This window comes from Stegostoma tigrinum, chromosome 2 (assembly GCF_030684315.1).
Source record: "Stegostoma tigrinum isolate sSteTig4 chromosome 2, sSteTig4.hap1, whole genome shotgun sequence".
NCBI lineage: Eukaryota > Metazoa > Chordata > Chondrichthyes > Orectolobiformes > Stegostomatidae > Stegostoma > Stegostoma tigrinum.
In genome coordinates this window covers 26836721-26856097 of record NC_081355.1, presented here as the reverse complement: position 1 = coordinate 26856097, position 19377 = coordinate 26836721, and the positions used below count along the sequence as shown (strand labels likewise).

General features: G+C 38.7%; 2 protein-coding genes across 8 annotated transcripts in view; one reads left to right on the top strand and one right to left on the bottom strand.

Moving 5' to 3' along the window:
* Positions 1–6329, top strand: part of LOC125461786 (acidic amino acid decarboxylase GADL1-like) — a 188843-nt gene extending 182514 nt beyond the window's left edge. For 2 of the 5 annotated variants that reach the window (XM_048551006.2, XM_059652949.1), the window contains one exon: positions 1722–6326. In XM_048551006.2, the coding sequence (XP_048406963.2) occupies positions 1722–1895 (174 nt within the window). In that variant the 3' untranslated portion in view covers positions 1896–6326. Of the gene's footprint in view, positions 1–1721 lie in introns of all 5 variants that reach the window. The other 3 variants (XM_059652961.1, XM_048550996.2, XM_048550987.2) reach the window with 3 other exon arrangements.
* A 5734-nt stretch (positions 6330–12063) lies between these two features.
* Positions 12064–19377, bottom strand: part of tgfbr2b (transforming growth factor beta receptor 2b) — a 76166-nt gene continuing 68852 nt past the window's right edge. For all 3 annotated transcript variants that reach the window (XM_059652935.1, XM_048555754.2, XM_059652939.1), the window contains one exon: positions 12064–16519. In XM_059652935.1, coding sequence (XP_059508918.1) covers positions 16313–16519 — 207 coding nt within the window. In that variant the 3' untranslated portion in view covers positions 12064–16312. The remainder of the gene's footprint in view (positions 16520–19377) is intronic.

The window sequence follows — 19377 nt, the reverse complement described above, 5'->3', positions numbered from 1 at the left end:
TCACCTCCTGATATCAAGACCATGTACAGTTAACTAAATTCTACCTATATATTTTGCTGTCCATGTACCTACTGGAGACATCACTGCAGAGTCAATGAGACTATCATTTACACTCAAAGCTGCACAGTGGTGTCATCTAGTTTAAATAACCGATGCAATATTAGTATGCAACATAAATAGCAAGATGTTAATGCTTCACAATGCATGCAAGTAGCTTAGCATATAGCATAAGACTGCAGAACAAATTCTAGATCAGTCATGTGATGGAAAGAAATTGGAGCCTCGATCATCACTGTTACACTCCATGTTATAACATTCTTTTTTTATTCATTCACAGGATGAGGGCATTGCTGGCTAGGCAGCATTTATTGCCCATTCCTATTGCCTAAAGGGTCGTTATGAGTCGACCACATTGCTATGGGTCAGGAGTCACATGTAGGCCAGACAAAGTGAGGATGGCAATTTCTGTCCCTAAAGGATATTAATGAATCAGATGGGTTTTCCCCCCCAAAAAAATTTGGCAGTGGGTTCATTGTCATCATTGGACTCTTAATTCCAGATATTTTATTGAATTCAAATTCCACCATCTGCTGTAGTGGGATTTGAACCCAGGTCCCCAGAACATTATCTGGCTCACTGGATTAACAGTCCAGGATTAATACCACTAGGCCATTGCCAATGCTGTCATGGCAACTCAGATTCTTTGGAAGGCTGGTTGACCGGACACTCAGTAAAAACTGAATGAACTGCAGAGGCTGTAAATCAGGACCAAAAACAAAGTTGCTAGAAAAGTTCAGCAGGTCTGGCAGCATCTCTGAAGGAAAAAAACAGAGTTAGCATTTCAGGTCTGGTGACCCTTCCTCAGAACTGGATCAAATTAGTGCAGGGTTTAAGCTGAGTTCTGGCTGGGTGGATTCAGGAGCGATAGGTTGCCCTCTCTTTGGTGGAGGTTGCAGTGCTGCAAGTTAGACCTGCCTCTGGACAGAGAACTCAAGAAGAAGCATAAGCCCAATATATTACTATTTAAACTTCTAACAGCACAGTAACATTACTTCAGAACCTGAATACTCCTGGGGAAAACAGTATGCTAATCTTTTGATTTGATTCATTTTCCTGTGCTCATTCAGCAATTGTGAAGAAGTGTAACAGCTGGGAAAAAGGTTAGCACAAACTATTGATAGAATTTCTGCTTTGGATAAGCAGCAAATAATCAATAATAAATCTAGTAAGAAAATCAAAGGAAAGTTTTTTTTACCCAGAGAGTGATTAGAGTGTGGAACTCGATGCCAAAAGGACTTGTTGAGGATACATTTCAAGAGAAATTAGATACATGTATGAAGGAGAAAGGAATTGAGGAAATGCTGATAGTATGAGATGAAATAATTTTGGAGAAGACTTCCCTTGAGCATGATAGAGTTGGAATAACTGGCCAATTTTGGTGCTGCAGATTCTATCTAATATGATGGAAAGTCTGTTCCTAATATTTAGTGCATTCCTGTATTTTCACTCAAATCCAAAGGTACAACTTGAGGTTAAAGGTACTTTTTGTATCCCAGGAGTGCCGATCCCTTGTGTTCATATATCTTGAGATTGCTTGGCAAAGAATCCAAAAAGGAAGGGTGGAATGCTTTCTCATTTCCAAAAAAAGGTGAAAAAGTAGAAAGACGTCAAATTTATTTGTCTGCCATACTTATTGAACTTATTTTCTTTTAATGTTGCAGGTTGCACCAGTAATCAAGGAAAGGATGATGAAGAAAGGCAGTATGATGGTGGGTTACCAACCTCATCGTGACAAAGTCAACTTCTTCCGTCAAATCATCATTAGTCCCCTGGTCAGCCGTGAGGATATGGACTTCATTCTCAATGAAATTGACAGCCTGGGGAAGGATTTATAATTTGGATTTAAAGAGTAGATGATAAGCTATGTTTACAGTTACATTATTTTACCTGAAACAATTTGAAGTTATTCAGAGTTTAGCTTAGAAAACTGAGCAAAATTGACTTGTATTCATTTTAGCATGAGCAAGATTAACTTTGTAGTAGATTTCACCCTTCAGTACCTGTAAACTTGCTTGTTTTGCAGAGCAATTGAGGCTTAGTAGAATCTGACAGAAAATGGTTCTGACCTATACTTGTATTCAGTTGTTGTTATTTAATGTTATCATATAAATGTCCATGCAGACACATTGGTGTACATCTTTGGAACCTATATGTGCCTGAATTTCAAAAGAAAATCAGAGTACCCATGAATTTACCGACAATTTACTAAATTCTCTCCTTTTTGTTACTGGAGCCATATGTCCAAAAACAGGAATATTGATTCATGGAAAAAGAATGAGGCCTCAATTACAAAGCTTAATATCAAAATACTTATTCTATTGCCCTATTGACACTTTAATTCTGACCAATAGGTTAAGCTTCAATTTAAAATGGTGCTTACCTTTTGTTTGCTAATCTATATGCCTTTAAAATGAAATTCCCATCCCACCTCTGTGGTTTGGCAATGGAATAAATGTAATTGTGGGCCCAAGAAAGAACAGTCAATTAAGAAACAGTCTTCCCAGTGCTGGAAATTTTCTAGGTGATGGCAGAGTCAGGAGGGTGCTGGTAAGCAGGTCTTAAGGTACTTGGGAGAACCAAACCAAAACATGCTTTACCTTACTTGATGACAAAACCCAGGCCACAAGGCCAAGGGCCATGATGCAGGAGTAGGAAGCTCCAAATCAGCAAAGGATGTCACCAATATTACTGGCATGAGGGAGAAAACAAGCTATTCTTTTTGTTAGAGTATTAGATTATAATTGAGAAAAGTAAATATTGTTGCTGAGTATTGTGTATTGTGTTGTCAGTTACAAGAACAACTATAAGCTTGTCAAATTGTGTTCCTTATTGAAGACTGGGCGACTAGTGTTTGCCAACTGTGCAATACTAAATAGGTGCAGCTTTGTGTAGTAGTCATGACACATGGTATATTGGCACTGCATTGATAGTAACAGTGAGGTGATTGTTACATTAAGCAACAGCCAGGTCACTTCAGTAGTTTCTCAAAATTATTACTGCAGTTTAGTAGATATTTTAGAGAAACAATTTTCCTTGCACTTATACATTTTAGGGAATTGCAAAAATATCTCTTAAAGGGACACTTTCTCAGAGTGTGACTTCAGCCATCTAAATGCCTACTCAAGATTCGAGTATAGTACTTCTGACTGTTGTGAACTGCATGCTTTTACATAGAATTTTTATTTGAAAACTTTCTAAAGTAACTTTTTACTAGAACGATTGCTCCAGATGAACAGCACTGCTATTAGATTATGCTGAGTCTTATTAGTGAAATGCATTGTCTGTAATAAGGTATTATTATATTGTGGTGACCCACATTTGCCATAAAACGAAAGAGCACCTTTTAAAATGGCAATTTTATCAGTGTAATAGTGCTTTTGATTGGCCCATTGGTAGGCAATACACTACTTTGATCTGTTTAGATGATAACAGAGATGTGAGCTTAAAATATTTTGCATTTAATTGTAAAGGTTAGGATAGCGATGGGCAAGGAGAAAACTTAAGAAATGTCCTCAATAATTTTATTCTTAGAGCTGGCTTCTATTTCTGGATGAAGTTTAAAGTTCTTTCCAGGGTGTATTAGAAAAGACAAAATCTTGCATTGAGGTTTTCTTTTTCATTACTTTTTTTAAATGAGGTTTTTGGTTTATTTAAACAGCACTTACTGTTTTTTGTGGAATTTGTTCTATTTATTGCTATGTTTTCTGTGAAGGATTTTTTTTTAAAAAAGAGAGATTTTATGGAGTGTTACATTGTTGACTGAACTGTAGCCTGTATTGGAGGTATGTTTACATGTCAGTGGAAAGGGGAAGGGGAAAAGATTTGTGGCGAGTTACTGACAATGAACAAACAAATATAAAAAAAATTGAAGATGTATTTACTTGCAGTCTGGTAATTTAAGTGACAGTTTACCCATGCATGAAATGTGTGTGTCTATGTCTTTCTATGTATAGTGTATTAAATACACCTCACCATTATTTATGAAATCAGTTCGTGAGAACATTGTTATAAGGCCAATGATTTGTTCTCAGAAGTTATTCAATTTCATGTTTTTATAATGGGCTTTACGTGAAATTTTCAGTGTTCTGTAGAAGTGGAATTATAAGGTTAGAGTGTATATGTGATACTTAAACATATGCATGCGTGCATACACACAGGGTGCAAATGTAAAATTACATTATTGAATATAAATTGTCAGATGGTGTTTAACTATAATGGAAAGACAAAATTCCATTTAAAATGTGAGGGTGGAATCAAAAATGTGATGTTTTTCAGGCTTGTTAACAGGAAAATGGAAGGGAATGAATCACAATGGTGAGGTTTCTCTTATACCTGTAAACTGTTCACTTTGTATAATTTCTTTTACCAAAAATAAAGCAGCTGAACCACTGACAAGTGAAATTTGGAGGCGAAATGCCTATATTGTTTGTCTCTAGAGTTTCAGGCAACTGATACAAGGTTAAATGATTTCAAACTTTTAGTGGAAAAAGGTGCATATCATAAAGTTGGGCCATGGAAATTCACCTCAAATTTAGAGGTTAGTCACTAAATGAGAACTTTCTTTATCTTGCAAATATTCAACAATTCAAGTGTCTTTAACTGAGGGAATATTAGTATTTCTTGAATAGAAAGACAGTTCAAACTTCTAAAGATATCTTAATAAATCTGGTGAGTCAGTCTGTTTCAAATGACACTACTGTATTTATTGGATCCGAAAGGTAACATGACGTAAAGGTACCAGTGCCGGACTGGGGTGGACAAGGTCAGCAGGCACACAACACCACGTTACAGTCAAACAGGTTCATTTGAACTAACAAGCTTTTTGAGTCACTTCACCCAATGAAGAGGCAGCACAACGAAAGCTTGCAATTTCAAATAAACCCATTGGACTATAACCTGGTGTTGTATGACTTTTGACCTTATTGGATCTTGATCATGTCGTCAAAAGTCATCAAATTTCAATTTTCTATTCAGATTTTCTCAAAGTACTAAACCCTATTCCAACTTTCCTATTATATCTCTCTGGACAATAGTAGTTCGAGATGATTTACGCTGAAGACTTTATTCCCTCAAATTCTTTTTAATCATCTCACCAAAAAAAAATCCCAGTTTTAACAGTGACAGGTGTTTTTGTTGGGGAACCTATTGAGATTATAATAGGGCGAGATATTAATATCTGGTCATATATTGATTTTCATGGTCCATTGCTTTTATTCTGACCTCTACCAGCTAATAGTGATACTGTTTTCATCAGGTTATTTTGTTATAATTTATTGATGGGCATGTTGAATTGTTTTTGTTGTTCTGTTGAGGAAATGTAAAACTGACTAGTCAAATGGCACACCAAGATTTATTGGTAATAAAATATCTCCCTGCCTATCCATGTGATGGGGACAGGAGGGAAAATAAAGCCCATTAGTAAACTGCCAGGTAGAATTTGTTTCTTGACTGAACTTACTGATAAATCAAGACATCCAGCAAGAGGACTTCTGTTGATCGTTGTAATAACTTCACAGCTTGACTTTGCCAGATAACTTGTAAAACACAACAATTTAATAAAACTGAAACACTTATTTACAGAACAAATTACACGGTCTTTACATTCCCAGCTCTCCAATTCAACTGTAGGGCAAGTTCCCATGCACCTAGTGCAAATTGCCTCACTCCATTTCCGATTGAACTAGGTCACATGAATCCTTGTCTCTTAATGGGGCCAACGACTACAGCTGCATATGGCTAGAATTTTAAAAGCATGTTCAACAACCATATTCATGATACTAACCCAAACAAAACACAGGAAATCTTCCTCCTTGATGATGGTAAAGGAACATTTAGCAAAGATTGGATTACATCAGAGACCATCCTAAAAATCAAATCTGTGATTGGTCAGCTCCATCTAGGATGATTTTGAATTGTCTTGGTAATTCAAGAGCATTAGACATTAAATTGCTGCAAGAAACATCCCAGCAGAAACATCTAAATTTAAAAATATTGTTTTTAAAATGTTCTTTAAACACTTAGCCATAAAAATATTGAACATAAAAGAAAAGGCTTTTTGAATGAGTCAAAAATGTTTCAATCAGGTCACAGAGAATCTATCCACTTTCTGACTGGATGTGAAGTAAGTGCATTATGAAAGTGGGCAACCAATGGCAGCAATGTCAGAGCAGAACAGTTGGAGGTAGCAGGTCACCTCTTGGTTTGCGTCCAATCACGTTTGCCAATCTTAGATCCTTATCTGGCTTTGCCAATTTGCAATAAATTTCTTGTCCTTCAGTTAAGTGTTGAAATACACCTTTATTGTAACAAACAAAACTGTAAAGTCATTAATTGAGAATAAAACAAATCTGAGATTTGAATTTTACTGAATGAATGAGGTCACCTGATTTCCTTTCTCTAAAACTCCAAGCGTGTATTGTGTAGTTTGCAGCTCTCATACTGGATGTCATTGCAGAAGTTGGCTTTAGACAAACACTCTATCAGAAAGTAAAACAGGTTATTAAGTGATTGACATGTGTGTTATAGTACTATTTAACTCCTCATTACATTGTGAATGATATACGTGTTTATGTCTAATGGGCTGGACTCCACTGAACTACCCTGAATGTCTAAAATGTCTGCCTATATTCAGTGGCGTTTCAGCATTATTTTACAACAAGTGGCATTGTAGGTGTTTTGGACCATTTAACCTAAAGTAGAATAAAAATATCAAAATGTAACCAGTAGGGTTTTTTAAAAATACCTAATTTATAGGGCTGAATGTACTTGAATGAGACTTGAAGTGATAACTTATGTTTCAACATATAAAAGTCAGACTTCTATATTTAATGCAGTGAAATGAAAAAAAGTTCACTTGATAGAACATAGAACAATACAGCGCAGAACAGGCCTTTCGGCCCTCGATGTTGCGCCTACCTGTGAACTAATCTAAGCACATCCCCCTACACTATCCCATCATCATTCATCTGTTTATTCAAGGACTGTTTAAATGACCCTGATGTGGCTGGGTTAACTACATTGGCAGGCAGGGCGTTCCACGCCCTTACCACTCTGAGTAAAGAACCTGCCTCTGACATCTATCTTAAATCTATCATCCCTCACTTTGTAGCTATGCCCCCTTGTACAAGCTGAAGTCATCATCCTCGGAAAAAGGCTGTCACTGTCCACCCTATCTAATCCTCTGATCTTCTGTTTATGCAGCAAAATCATGATATTTTGTTTTATTTGCTATTGGAGAGAGGCTTATTAATTTTGAGTCAGGCAGTAGATCTCCTATAATAGTTCCTCCTTTTGTGTCTGCAGGGGCAGTTCGAGTTCACCCTAAAATGCTGCTGTATCCTCATTCATAGGATAACTCTTGGTGATGTTATCTGCAAACATGGGATCACCTGCCTGGGTATGTCAATGGTATCCAACTTTATCCTTCCTACTAAACTTTGATTCTATTACTAGGTGCTATCATTGTCATATGAGTCATCGAATATTACAGCATGGAAAGAGACCCCTCAGTCCATCATACCTGTGCCAGTCATCAAGCACCTATCTGTTCTAAACTTATTTCTAAGGACTTGGTCCATAGCTCTGTGTGCTATAGTGTTCCAATAATTAATTTCAGTACTTCTTAAATGTTGTAATGATTCCTATCTCTGCCATTCTTTTAGGCACTGGTCTTCAGGTACCTACTATGGTCTGTATGAAAAAAAACTCTCCTTAAATCCCCTCTGAACCTTCTGCCCCCTTACCATAAATCTACAGCCCTGGTCATTGACTTCTCTACTAGGTGGCACTGTTTATTTCTATTGGCCCTATTATGCATCTCAATCTTGTAAGCCTCAATCAGGTGTCCCCTCAGATTTCTTTATTCTAAGAAAAACAGCTCTAGCCTATCTAGTCTTGCTTCAGAGCAGCAACCTGGTGAATATCCTTTCAGTACAGTCACATTCTTCCTTTTGCCTGGCAATCAGATTGGCATACAGTGCTTCAGCTGTGATCCAATACTGCTCTATTGCACTCCAACTCTCACACCAGTTCTTCTGTTCCTTGACTAATAAGGACAGGTATCCCATAAATCATACTAACTATCCTACCTATCTGACTTATTGCCTTCAAGGATCTGTATAACATGTACACCAAGATCTTGCTGATCCCGAATACTACCCAGGATGCTATGATTCTTCATGTACTCTACGTTGTTAGTCCTCTCATGAATGCATCACTTTTTACACTTTTCATTTGATATTGTTCTGCCTATCTGACCAGCCTATCTATATCTCCCTGTTGTCTAAAGCTTTTCTCCTTGCTGTTTATCACATCACCCATTTGGTTGTTATCAGTGAATTTACTGATGAAACCTTCAATAATCATGCCTAAACCATTAAACACTCTACAAACAGTGAGGGACCCAGCACCTACATCTGCAGCATGCTACTGGACACAGATTTCCAGTTGCCAAAACAAACTTCAGCCAATACCCTCTGTTAGCGAGTTTTGAGAAGATTTGTAGCTCAGGTTGAGGTTCTGTATGTGAGTTTGCTCGCTGAGCTGGCAGGTTAATTTTCAGACGTTTCGTCACCATTCTAGGTAACATCATCAGTGAGCCTCCGACGAAGCGCTGGTGTTATGTCCCGCTTTCTATTTATCTGGTTAGGTTTCCTTGGGTTGGTGATGTCATTTCCTGTTCTTTTTCTCAGAGGATGGTAGATTGGCTCCAAATCAATGTGTTTGTTGATGGAGTTCCTGTTGGAATGCCATGCTTCTAGGAATTCTCGTGCATGTCTCTGTTTGGCTTGTCCCAGGATAGCTGTGTTGTCCCAATCAAAGTGGTGTACCGTCTGTCTCCTGCTCCTGCAATTTGCTTTGGAGCAGTTGCCTTCTTGAACAATCTCCCATGCAATACCTAGTCAAAAGCCTTACTGACATCCATGTAGGTCACATCAACTGCATTACCCTCATCCACACACCTCGTCAATTTCACAAAAATAACTCCATCAAATTTAGTTTGAAATGACTTCCACTGCTCCAGCTCCCACTTTTTCTACCAGTGGGTGTTCCTGGTTCACGTTTGTCAGATTTTGTCTTAGTGTACGAAAATGAATACTCCCCAGTTTGGAACCTTTATTTTCAGTCTAATTTTGTTAGATTTTTATGATCGTTATGAAAAAGGACAATGTTATGGTCACTATGACCAAAATGCTCCCCCGCTAACACTTGCATCTCTTGCTCGGCTTTGTGTCCAAAATTAGGCCCAGCACTACCTTCTTATTCAAGATTTTCTATGTATTGGCTTTAAAAAGCTCTCCCTTGCACAATTCAAGAATTCTGCCCCCTCTCAGCCTCTCACACCTTGTCGCAGTTAATATCAGGGAAGTTGAAAGTCCCTATTATTACTCTGGTTTTGTTACACTTCATTGAATTTTGCCTATATCTCTGCTCTCCCCTTCAGCCATTCAGTGATATCCTAGCCTTCCACTGTGCTAGACTCATGTATGTGACCCACTAAAACACCCAAACTGTATCCCTCACTATTGAGCCTCTTACCATTATTGCTCTTGCTCTCCTCCTCCCCACCCTTTTGTATTTGTATGCTGGCTGCGCTCCCCAGAGGAACCATCACACTGTCTTCCAACAAATACAAAATGTTTTTAATGACATGTGCTATAGAGTTTTCCTGACAACCTGCCTGTCTTCCTTCTTCTGACTGGAGGTCACCCGTTCTTTCCCTGATTTCACCTCCTTAAACTGTGGAGTGTCTATAACTAAAAACGTGCTGTTCATACAAGTGTCTGCCATGTGGATGCAAGTTGGTCTCCAGGTTATGATGAGCCAGAATTGCTTGTGACCTAGAAAAGGAAATGATGAGCAGTGTTTTTCACTCCATTGTCAGAAGCTGTAAACTGCGTTCCCAATGCAAAAGAAAATTGAAAAAAAAACAGAAGTTGCTGGAAAAGCTCAGCTGGTCTGGCAGCATCTGTGAAGAAAAATCAAAGTGAATGTTTTGGATTCAGTGACCCTTCCTCAGAACTCTCAAAAATCCCAAAAGCAACCCCTGGTGGTCCATCACCAACCCTGTGTTCTTGTACTTCAGGAATATTACTAAACTCTTGTCCTTACCTCATCTCAATAATTAAAATCCAACCTACGTATTTTATTTCAATCCCGAGCTGTCTGGACTCCTTTATTCCACCTTACTCTCTAAACTCCCAGTCGCCCCGAATGCTATCGTCCACTTCCTACTCCATACAAAGCACCATTTGTCCCTTCCTTGCATCCCCCGATTTCCCAGTTTTTGTTCTTTATTTCAAATTTGTCCTGATTTTGTATGATGCATAAACTCACCTACTGGGTGACAAGTAAATTTATTCACTCTAAAGTAGAGAATAACTGAAATAACTAGTTAGCTAACTGGACTGAACACACGTAAGATACATGATAATAATCAATACTAGTGGTACAGGAGGAGTGTAGCTATTTTCTATTCAATCTGTTTGGAGATGTTATTACACAACTTTGAGTAGATGGGTCTTGATCCTGGGCCTTCTAATTCAGAGGTAGAGACACTACGACTGCTCTCACATCCTACCTAGGAGCAACATATATTGGAGTCCTTTTCTTTGGGTTTCTAGCTGTTTACTCATAAATAAGGACCCAATATACAAATTGGTTCAAAATTATTTTGCCTCATAGTAGTTTAAAGATCATTTGTACTTGCAGCAATCTGAAGCCATTATGGGGATGGGCTTAAAAAATAGATTTCAGTACGGCCAAATGGAACTTAGACATACTTGGACATGAAACACATCTATAATCAATTGGCAAAAGAGGAAAATGAAGGGATTTGAGATCAACATTATTAAATTTCACAAGGTGTAGATTTGATTGAGAATATTAAATAGGGCATATTTATAACATTTGATCACAATTTTGAACAGATTCCATAAAACCTATATCACTGATTGACACAATAATACATTGCATGCAGTATAAGGTGGGCATCCATCAAAAGGATGTCAATGCATTGAAGAAATTTGAGGACAATCCTAAAATCTCAAGTGTCTCCTTACTGCGATGGTTTCTCAAACTTGCACACTGACCTGATAAATCTATGCTGTATGCTTTTTGTGGGTTTAATTTCTTTCTATGGATGAGTGACCAAACTGCACACTGATTACTGTGCCTTAACTATATCAATCTTACAGAAAGTCTATCGTAATTGGTAATGAAAGATGAACCTATCTCTGTCATTGTGAAGGACATGAGATTCTTGGGGTGTTCTCTTCCTTTTTGATATAATGAATATGCTTCCCAAAGGTAAAGCACAGAAAATCCATTCCCACAATAGCTAGTCAAAAATCTACTAATTAGGCTATGCAACTAGGCAGAAATTTACAGAGGTGCGCATGGCTCTCCTCTTCCCTCGAAAGGAGAGTCAGTGAGCAGCCTGATAGACTTAGAACAAGCCTGTTCCAGTAACAGTACATTGTGGATAGGCTAAAATAGTGGGTAGTGGGACTTCCATTCATTACTGAGTTGCCTCTCTTGCTAAAAGCTCACCTGTTGGGGACACAGAATATCCAGCCTATTGTCTCCATTAAGAGCAGGGGCTAAATATCAGCATAGGAATAGCTAGATCAAAAGAGAGACCAAGACTCATCTAATTTATCTTCTTCTGTCACAGTAGTTGCATAATACAATAATACTATTACTTATGGATTTTTATGATTAATCTTCATTTAATGGTCAAATGTGAAAGATCCCAGTGCTCAAGAGCTTTGCAAACCATAAATCCAAAGTCACTGGTTGATTCTAATGATGCTATGATTACCACACCATATCTATACTTATACATATTGCATTCCAATGCTAGATTTAAGAAAATTCATGCAATTGGCATGAATGAATATTAACTACTTCCCCAGTGACAATAAGCATCTTTAGAAAGAATTGAAAAGTACTTGACACAAAAGAGGAATTTAGAACTCTTTATTTATACAATGAGATGCAAATAATGTGTAATAATTTCTTTTTAATATATACAATACTCTCTTTACATTGCAAAGATAATTATTTCTATATGTGTGTGCATTTACACACGTACATATATGATTGGATATTGCTTTAAACAGAGTAATATACATTTGTTAATCATTCAGATAATTTTTAAAAATTTCCCTGCTGTGCACCAATATACATTCATTCCTATTTAATAGTCTGAAGTCCCGAGGCATTGAGTTTGTAACAACTTGTTATACAATGGCTTGTGTGTATTAAAACATCCAAACACCACGTGAGGTTTTATTTGTAAATAAATGCAACAAAATGGGATTTTATTCTAAATAGAATTCCTAGTTAAGAGTTAGCCTATTTCTTTTTTTTTTGGATGGTCTAAGGTTGATGGGACCAAGCTATTTGGTAAAGAGTTTCCTACTAGCCTGTGCACAAGACTGAAGCTCAAACGTGGAAGAATGCCAATGCTGTTAGATTAATGAAGCTGCTTGGTCAAAGTAATTGTCAATGCATGCATTCTGAAATAAAAACAATTAAAATGATTGTGCATATTTGTTTACCCCACCCGTTATGAGGTGATTGGATTGTTAAGGATTAGATTCAAGCAATATTGGTACCAATGGAAACTGATACAGCAACCTATCTGGACAACCTTAGACTTTTAAAAAATTGTACACTATGGTAGATAATGAATGGAGAATGTGCTACAAGCAACAGGTCACCAATGACTTGTCCTGAGATGGCCTGGAAGTCCCTTTATCATTTCAAAATAAAAGCTTTTGAAAGAACCATCAGACACATTAATCCTATGAAAAATATCACCTCACAATTTTAGCATAAATGTCAACGATTTGCATTAAAACAATAATGTAGGCACTTAATATAAGTTGAGCACTCCAGCATTTACAAAAAGATATAAAAATGATTATATATATTGACAATTTCATAAAAAATACATTCAAGCAGCTTATAGTCCTGAACCTTGATTAATCTCCAAGCCCTGCAAAACCAATATATGGGAGCCAGTTTATATAGTCAGTTTTATGTGTGTGCAGCTTAAATTTTGCAATCTCTTAAAAAAAAATCACAGTCTGCCGTGAAGAACTCTCAGTATACTATTTCACTTCCAAGCAATATTTGCATGCTAATAGGATGCACAATTCTCTGCATAATGGGTTAGGCAACCATGTTTCACTAAATATTTTTGGATCCATGGAACAAAGAAGTAGGTATTCTCAGCCCTGCAATCCTGATACGTAATTCTACTTGGCTTGCTTGAATCTTAATTTACCTATCTTCATTCCGTTTTCCTATCATTCAAAAGATGTAAATTTTAATTTTGTTAGCTTTTGAAAAATAAAGACAATTTATGATTTCTACTGCCCTTTGTGCGACAAAGTGCTTCCTGAATGGCTAGTGTCAGAGATAATGGGAACTGTTCATGCTGGAAAAATCCGAGATAACAAAGTGTGGAGCTGGATGAACACAGCAGGCCAAGCAGCATCTTAGGAGCACAAACGCTGACGTTTCGGGCCTAGCCCTTGACTTTTGAGAGGGAATTGGTTAAATACTTGAAAAGTAACAGATTTTCAAGGTATTGAGGAAGATCAGGGAAGTTCAACTAATTATATAGCTCTTTGAAAGAGCAGTAAAAGACATGAGCTAACTGACCTCCTGCATTGAATAATTCTAAGATGATGATGAAAGCATTTTTAGGTATTTTAATAAGCCAATAAGATCTAAATGTTAGCTAATTTATTTATGACTAAGTTCCATGGACACACTCAGTATAATGACATCTGCACAATTAGATTAAATTAGATTATATTAATGGGAACTGCAAATGCTGGAGAAGCTCTCTGATGAAGGGTCTAGGCCCGAAACGTCAGCTTTTGTGCTCCTAAGATGCTGCTTGGCCTGCTGTGTTCATCCAGCTACACACTTTGTTATCCTGAATGGCTAGCACTAATTTTCATCTTGTGCCCACTTGTTTGAGACCCCTAGCCAGAGGAAATAGTTTCTCTCTATCTCTCCACTCAAATCTTTCAATTACTCTAAACGCCTCAAGTTGATTCACAGAATTATCTACATTCGAGTGAATAATCAGACTAGTCTATGTACCCCATCTTCAGAATTTAAACTTTTCAGCATGGGTTTCATTCCTAACCCTAATCTACGATGTAGTATTTGCTACCATTTGGTAAGATCTGAGAATGTCATTCCTATTGCTGATTTGGTGTTAAAAGTATTACAGTGTTTTCCTTTGTGCCTCAACAATGTCTGCAATGTGCCAATTACTGATTGAGGAGAAACTGCAAGAGATAATTATTTTGGGGGGCAGACCAAGCTACTATTGAAGCTATTTGGTTTCAAAAATAAAACCGCCCCATCTTTGGAGAAATCATATCGCTTCCTTGAAACTCATGCATTATTAGTGGAAGCAGCTTACTCATTTCAAACAGCCTTTTGTAATTAGAGTCAGACATCCTCAAAATACCAAACACAAATCAGAACCAATGTTACCATCCTGGTTCTGCATGCTCACCTCACACTTTCACAGATTGATTCCATTGTTTAGTCTGACAGAACTGCTCTAAATGTGAGACTTGGGCCATGCAACAGTTATTTTTATACAAGCTAAAAAAATGTCTGCAGTCTCAAAAAGATTACAATCAATATGACAAATCATGATGCAAACTACATTCTATCATACCATGGATCAGGCCAAACTGACTTTTATACAGATTGGAAAAAAATTTAGATGAACCATTGCACCCTTCAGGCCCTTCTTCAGAAATTCTCATTCCACATCCAAAATGCTACATTGACTACTGTGCTGGGCAGTCAGTAGGGTTCTCACCAGATCAGACCTAAAGACAAAGCCTGTGCATATCAGAATATATGATATTAACACAATTGTTAGCCTTCTTATTTGCACTAGCCCAAAGTTAACTCCTCCCCACCACATCCACAGAAGGGTCTGATGGAGCTCCATGCTCCCAGCAGTAGCCCTGACACCCCAATTAATATTTCACCTGTGAGCCACCCACAAATTTGGGGTGAATTGGGCACTAAAAGGCGAGGCTCTCAGATTGTTTATAAATATGCATCCAAATGTCCTGAAAAATGAAGAAGATGTCATCCTAATTTGGTCTGGTCCCATATATACCTCCCATTACACTAATGAGACTGATGCTTAACTGCCCTCTGAAGTAACACTATTCCATTGAATCAACGTAAACTAGTCAGAGCACTGATGATTTTATTGGGCAGGCTGATGATGATGATGGGTATTTCAGACAAAGTATTAAGCCTAACATTTCCCTCTTGCCAATGATGGCTTCAGACTTAAGATCAGTCGTTCCACTAACTAAATGTGTTAAGATGTGAGAACCACAGATCCCCAAATGCATTTCTGTCATCACTATGATCATGTGAATGATAATTCTCCTGTCCCTTCTGTAAATCAATTATCCCTAGTCCACTATCAGGCCAGCAAATCAACAGAACCCACTTCTTAATCAAAATGAATACATTTGGGTTAACTTCGCACTGGTAACGTTTTACTAACAGTGTCCACTTCAATCAAACACCAGGGATTAATATCCATCTTTGACATGTTGGACCTCGACTAGACTCCTTCATCTTTGATCCCTGCTTAGTGCTGGAACTGTCCAATTTTTGCTTTCACTCTTGAGTAGCCCACAGTGTTTTGTTCTTAATTCACAACGGCAGAAGAATGTTCTTTAGGGCATGCAAGTGAATTTGTTCCTATAGTATACCAAACAAATAAATAAATTAACGAGAAAGCAAATTTGAGGAGTGGGGGGAGAAAAAGGGGCAAATGTTGAATTTCCAAGCGCTTGTCGCTGTATACAATTCCCTAATGTCATGAAAGAGGCACATTTATCCATGTGAATACCATTCTCTGGATATGGAACAGAAACATTGAAAATTCCTCGAGGTATACACTTCTAAGCCAATAAAGTGCAAGGATAAGCAATACATGATGGAATCTTTGGTTTCCTGAGAAGTTGCTGGTCAGAGTTTTGCAATCCTATGACAAAACAAGATACTCCAGCCTTCTTTTCAATTCCTAGAATTTCACACCTTTCATGTCGAATGGTCCACCCTTTGTTAAGTAACATGAGAGTTTCTTTTGAAGGGGTGACGTGAATGTTCTATCAAACAGCCCCCACCTGACCACAAGCTCTCCCTCTTTGTCCTTTTGTTGTCCACCAGCTATCCTTTACACCACAGTGACCGCACTCAGGTTCTGTTTGGTCTCACTGACAGAGCAATCTTCTGAAATTTTTTCCTCGGAGCAGCTCCGACCAGACAGCTTGTCAATCTGCTCCAGGTCATTGAAGCGTTCGACTACACACTGTGCGGTCAGCCGTGCTTCTGGATCGTGATCCCAGCATTCCACAATTATTTCACATAAATGCTGTATAAGCTGGAAGACAGAGGGAGAAACGTGAATTTTGGCTAAATATACACAGGCTCCAAAAAACAGAAAGGCACTTGTTGATGCACCCTCAACCAATGGTTACTTGCTTCAAACTAGGAATTCAATCTTGTTTCCAGTGGTACATTTAATATGGCTGTAAGCTGTTGGGCAAGATAGATTGTTACAAATGATGCAGCATGGCTGACTTGAGGATATAATCCCATGGCAATGTCAGCTGTACCTTACGTGAAGTGATGCATGTACAAGTACAATGCATTAGTCATTGTGGGAAGTTCAGAGCAGTGACTGAATTGGCCTCAGTGGTGTTGAAGAAAATGGGAGGTTGAACCTTAGCAGGAATTGCTAATTGCCATTTTCGTTAGCTTTCATGGAGGGTTTCTCTTCGAAAGGCTTCAAGTATTTCCCCACACTATTTTCCCAAACATGTCTCATTAACTATATATGTACCTCCTCTTGTCTGATGCGAGTCTGATTCTCCCACTCAGCCTGGGCAGAAGTGAAAACAGGAGCACCTGGGATTGCTGGTACTAGTGCCATTTTTAAAAGGCCACTGTGTGCCCGGTTGAGTGCGGGCATTCTGAAGCTGCTGTGCAACACATTTTGAGGCGTTTGCCTAGACATTGCAGATAAGGAGAAAACTGTGCTCTGCTTTGCAGCTGTGGACCTAGAGGTTCTGCTGGAAGTGGTGCTGCAGAGGAAAGCTGTTCTCATTTCCCAGGACCAGCAGAAGTGGCCACCTACTGCTCCGTCCAGTCAAAAGCCCAGCAATGCTGCGAGAAAGTCAATGACCTGTTCCCTCCACCAAGGGAGCTACCACCTTCTCCTCTCTGCTATCTCAAACTCATTTTATTCTGTTAATCCCAAAATGCTCATATTACCATTCTCGCTTAATCATGCAGTATCTTCCCACTCTCACTCTCATCCACTTACTCCCAAGGACTACTCACTGTGCATGGCCTGTGTATTGCCTATTCACTCACTTGGGGACATCTCACCCACCTTCTCTCCATCTGCACTAACAATAACAGTTGTGCCAGCCACATCTACCTCGCTCAGTCCCTCCCCTTTTCTCATCCCAATGGAAAGCAGTCCAAAGCTCGGAAAGAAGGAGCTGAGACTGTTGCTGGGTGCCTAACATTCATCTCCTTGCTTTCAAGAGAAGGGGATCCAGATCATGACTGTCTGAGTGGCCAATTGATTATGTCCAAGCCCGTGCACTGATATTAGATGACGCCTTGGGCTTGAATGTCATCTCTGTGACGACTGAGGACTATTCCCTTTAGACTTTGAGACTTGGCCAGTTGGTGAAACACATGTAGCATACTTGCCGTGTATATAGCTGGCCTGTAGTGCAGGTGTGAGATTGACATCACATGGTGGCCTACACCAATGTGCCCACCCCTTTGACTGATGGCTATTGGCAAGCAGGTCAAGCTGCCTGGGAATGCACTAAATGGCAATTCAAGATATAAGTACTATGAGAGCATGCTATATGTGGCTGAGGGGGTGAAGTGCATCAAGGCAAAGCTGGAATACAGTGAGCATTAAAGCAGGCACAAAATGAGTCAGCACCAGGATCCTTGAAATGCACTATAACCTTCTTCACTGTCCACTATGCTACCAATTTTGGTGTCACCCACAAACTTACTAAAGATGCTTTCTATAATCTCATTGAAGGGTTAGGGTTAATGAGCAATAATCCTTGCAAATCAGCCTCTTGCTGCTTGCTGATGAGGCTGTCATTCAACCTCACGTTGCAAAGGTCCTTGCTGGACATCTCAGCCAATTGCCCCAAATTTCTCACCATGGCACATGCCATTCAGGACTTGGAGGAGGGTTGGGCAGTGGTGCTACTGGTGAGGTAGGGTGAGTCGGAAAAGCTCCTTCACAAAAAAATATTTTGACTGCCAACCCTTTTGTTTCTCCCCTCCATTGACCACTTCTCAACATTTGAAACTGTGGTTGTACTTGCTGCTAATAGGGGGCCAGTTTTCATCTCACTATTGCCTCTGACACTCAAAAATAATAGCATGCGCTGAAAATAAACAGCTGTGTCTTTGTACGTTTGCAAGTACCAACCATGTGGAATGATATTTAAGAGGGATTCTCAGCTGCTCTCAAGTAACACTGCTTGTACTTTCGCAGGCACATTTCCTTCAGCAGATTGAGTTTATTGTCCATCTCAAACAACACTAATGTTGCTGTAGATATCCAGAATTTCTTCTCACTGAGATACATAGAGAATTTTTTAAAAAATACCCCCGCTAAGCTGACACAGCCAACTGTTAGGAAACTGTTAGAGCAGACAATTTCCTGCCACTAATCAATAAGTTGCTATAAAGGACTACACAAATGGGCTACTACATAGCATGTTACTATAACAGCTGTAGTTCAAAAAGTACTCTATTGGTTCTAAGGCATATTGGAAGGTGTAAAGGAGACTCCATGAGACTAGAATTTATGCACAGAGGCTGTAGGTGAATGTGTCCTTGGAATCCATCAAAATGCCTGCAAAAATTCAATCACTGAAGTGAAGCAAAGGATGTCGAATGGCCTACCACTGCTGTCTACCTTCTTGTGCTCTTTGTAATTGTCAGGCATTATAATTATTAAAAAAAATGTGTGGGTGTCAGTATCAAGGCTGAGGGGGAAATCCTGGCCTCGTGGCCCAGAGCACAGTATGATGAAATCCCTTTGTTCTATCCATTTGTGCACAATAACCCATAAATCTGAATATTGTAAGCTTCAGCAAACTTGGTGTTCCAACATCAAGTTACACTGCTGTTTGATACATTCTGACCCAACTAGGAAAAGGGATGGGGCCTTGTTGAGAGGTTCACAAT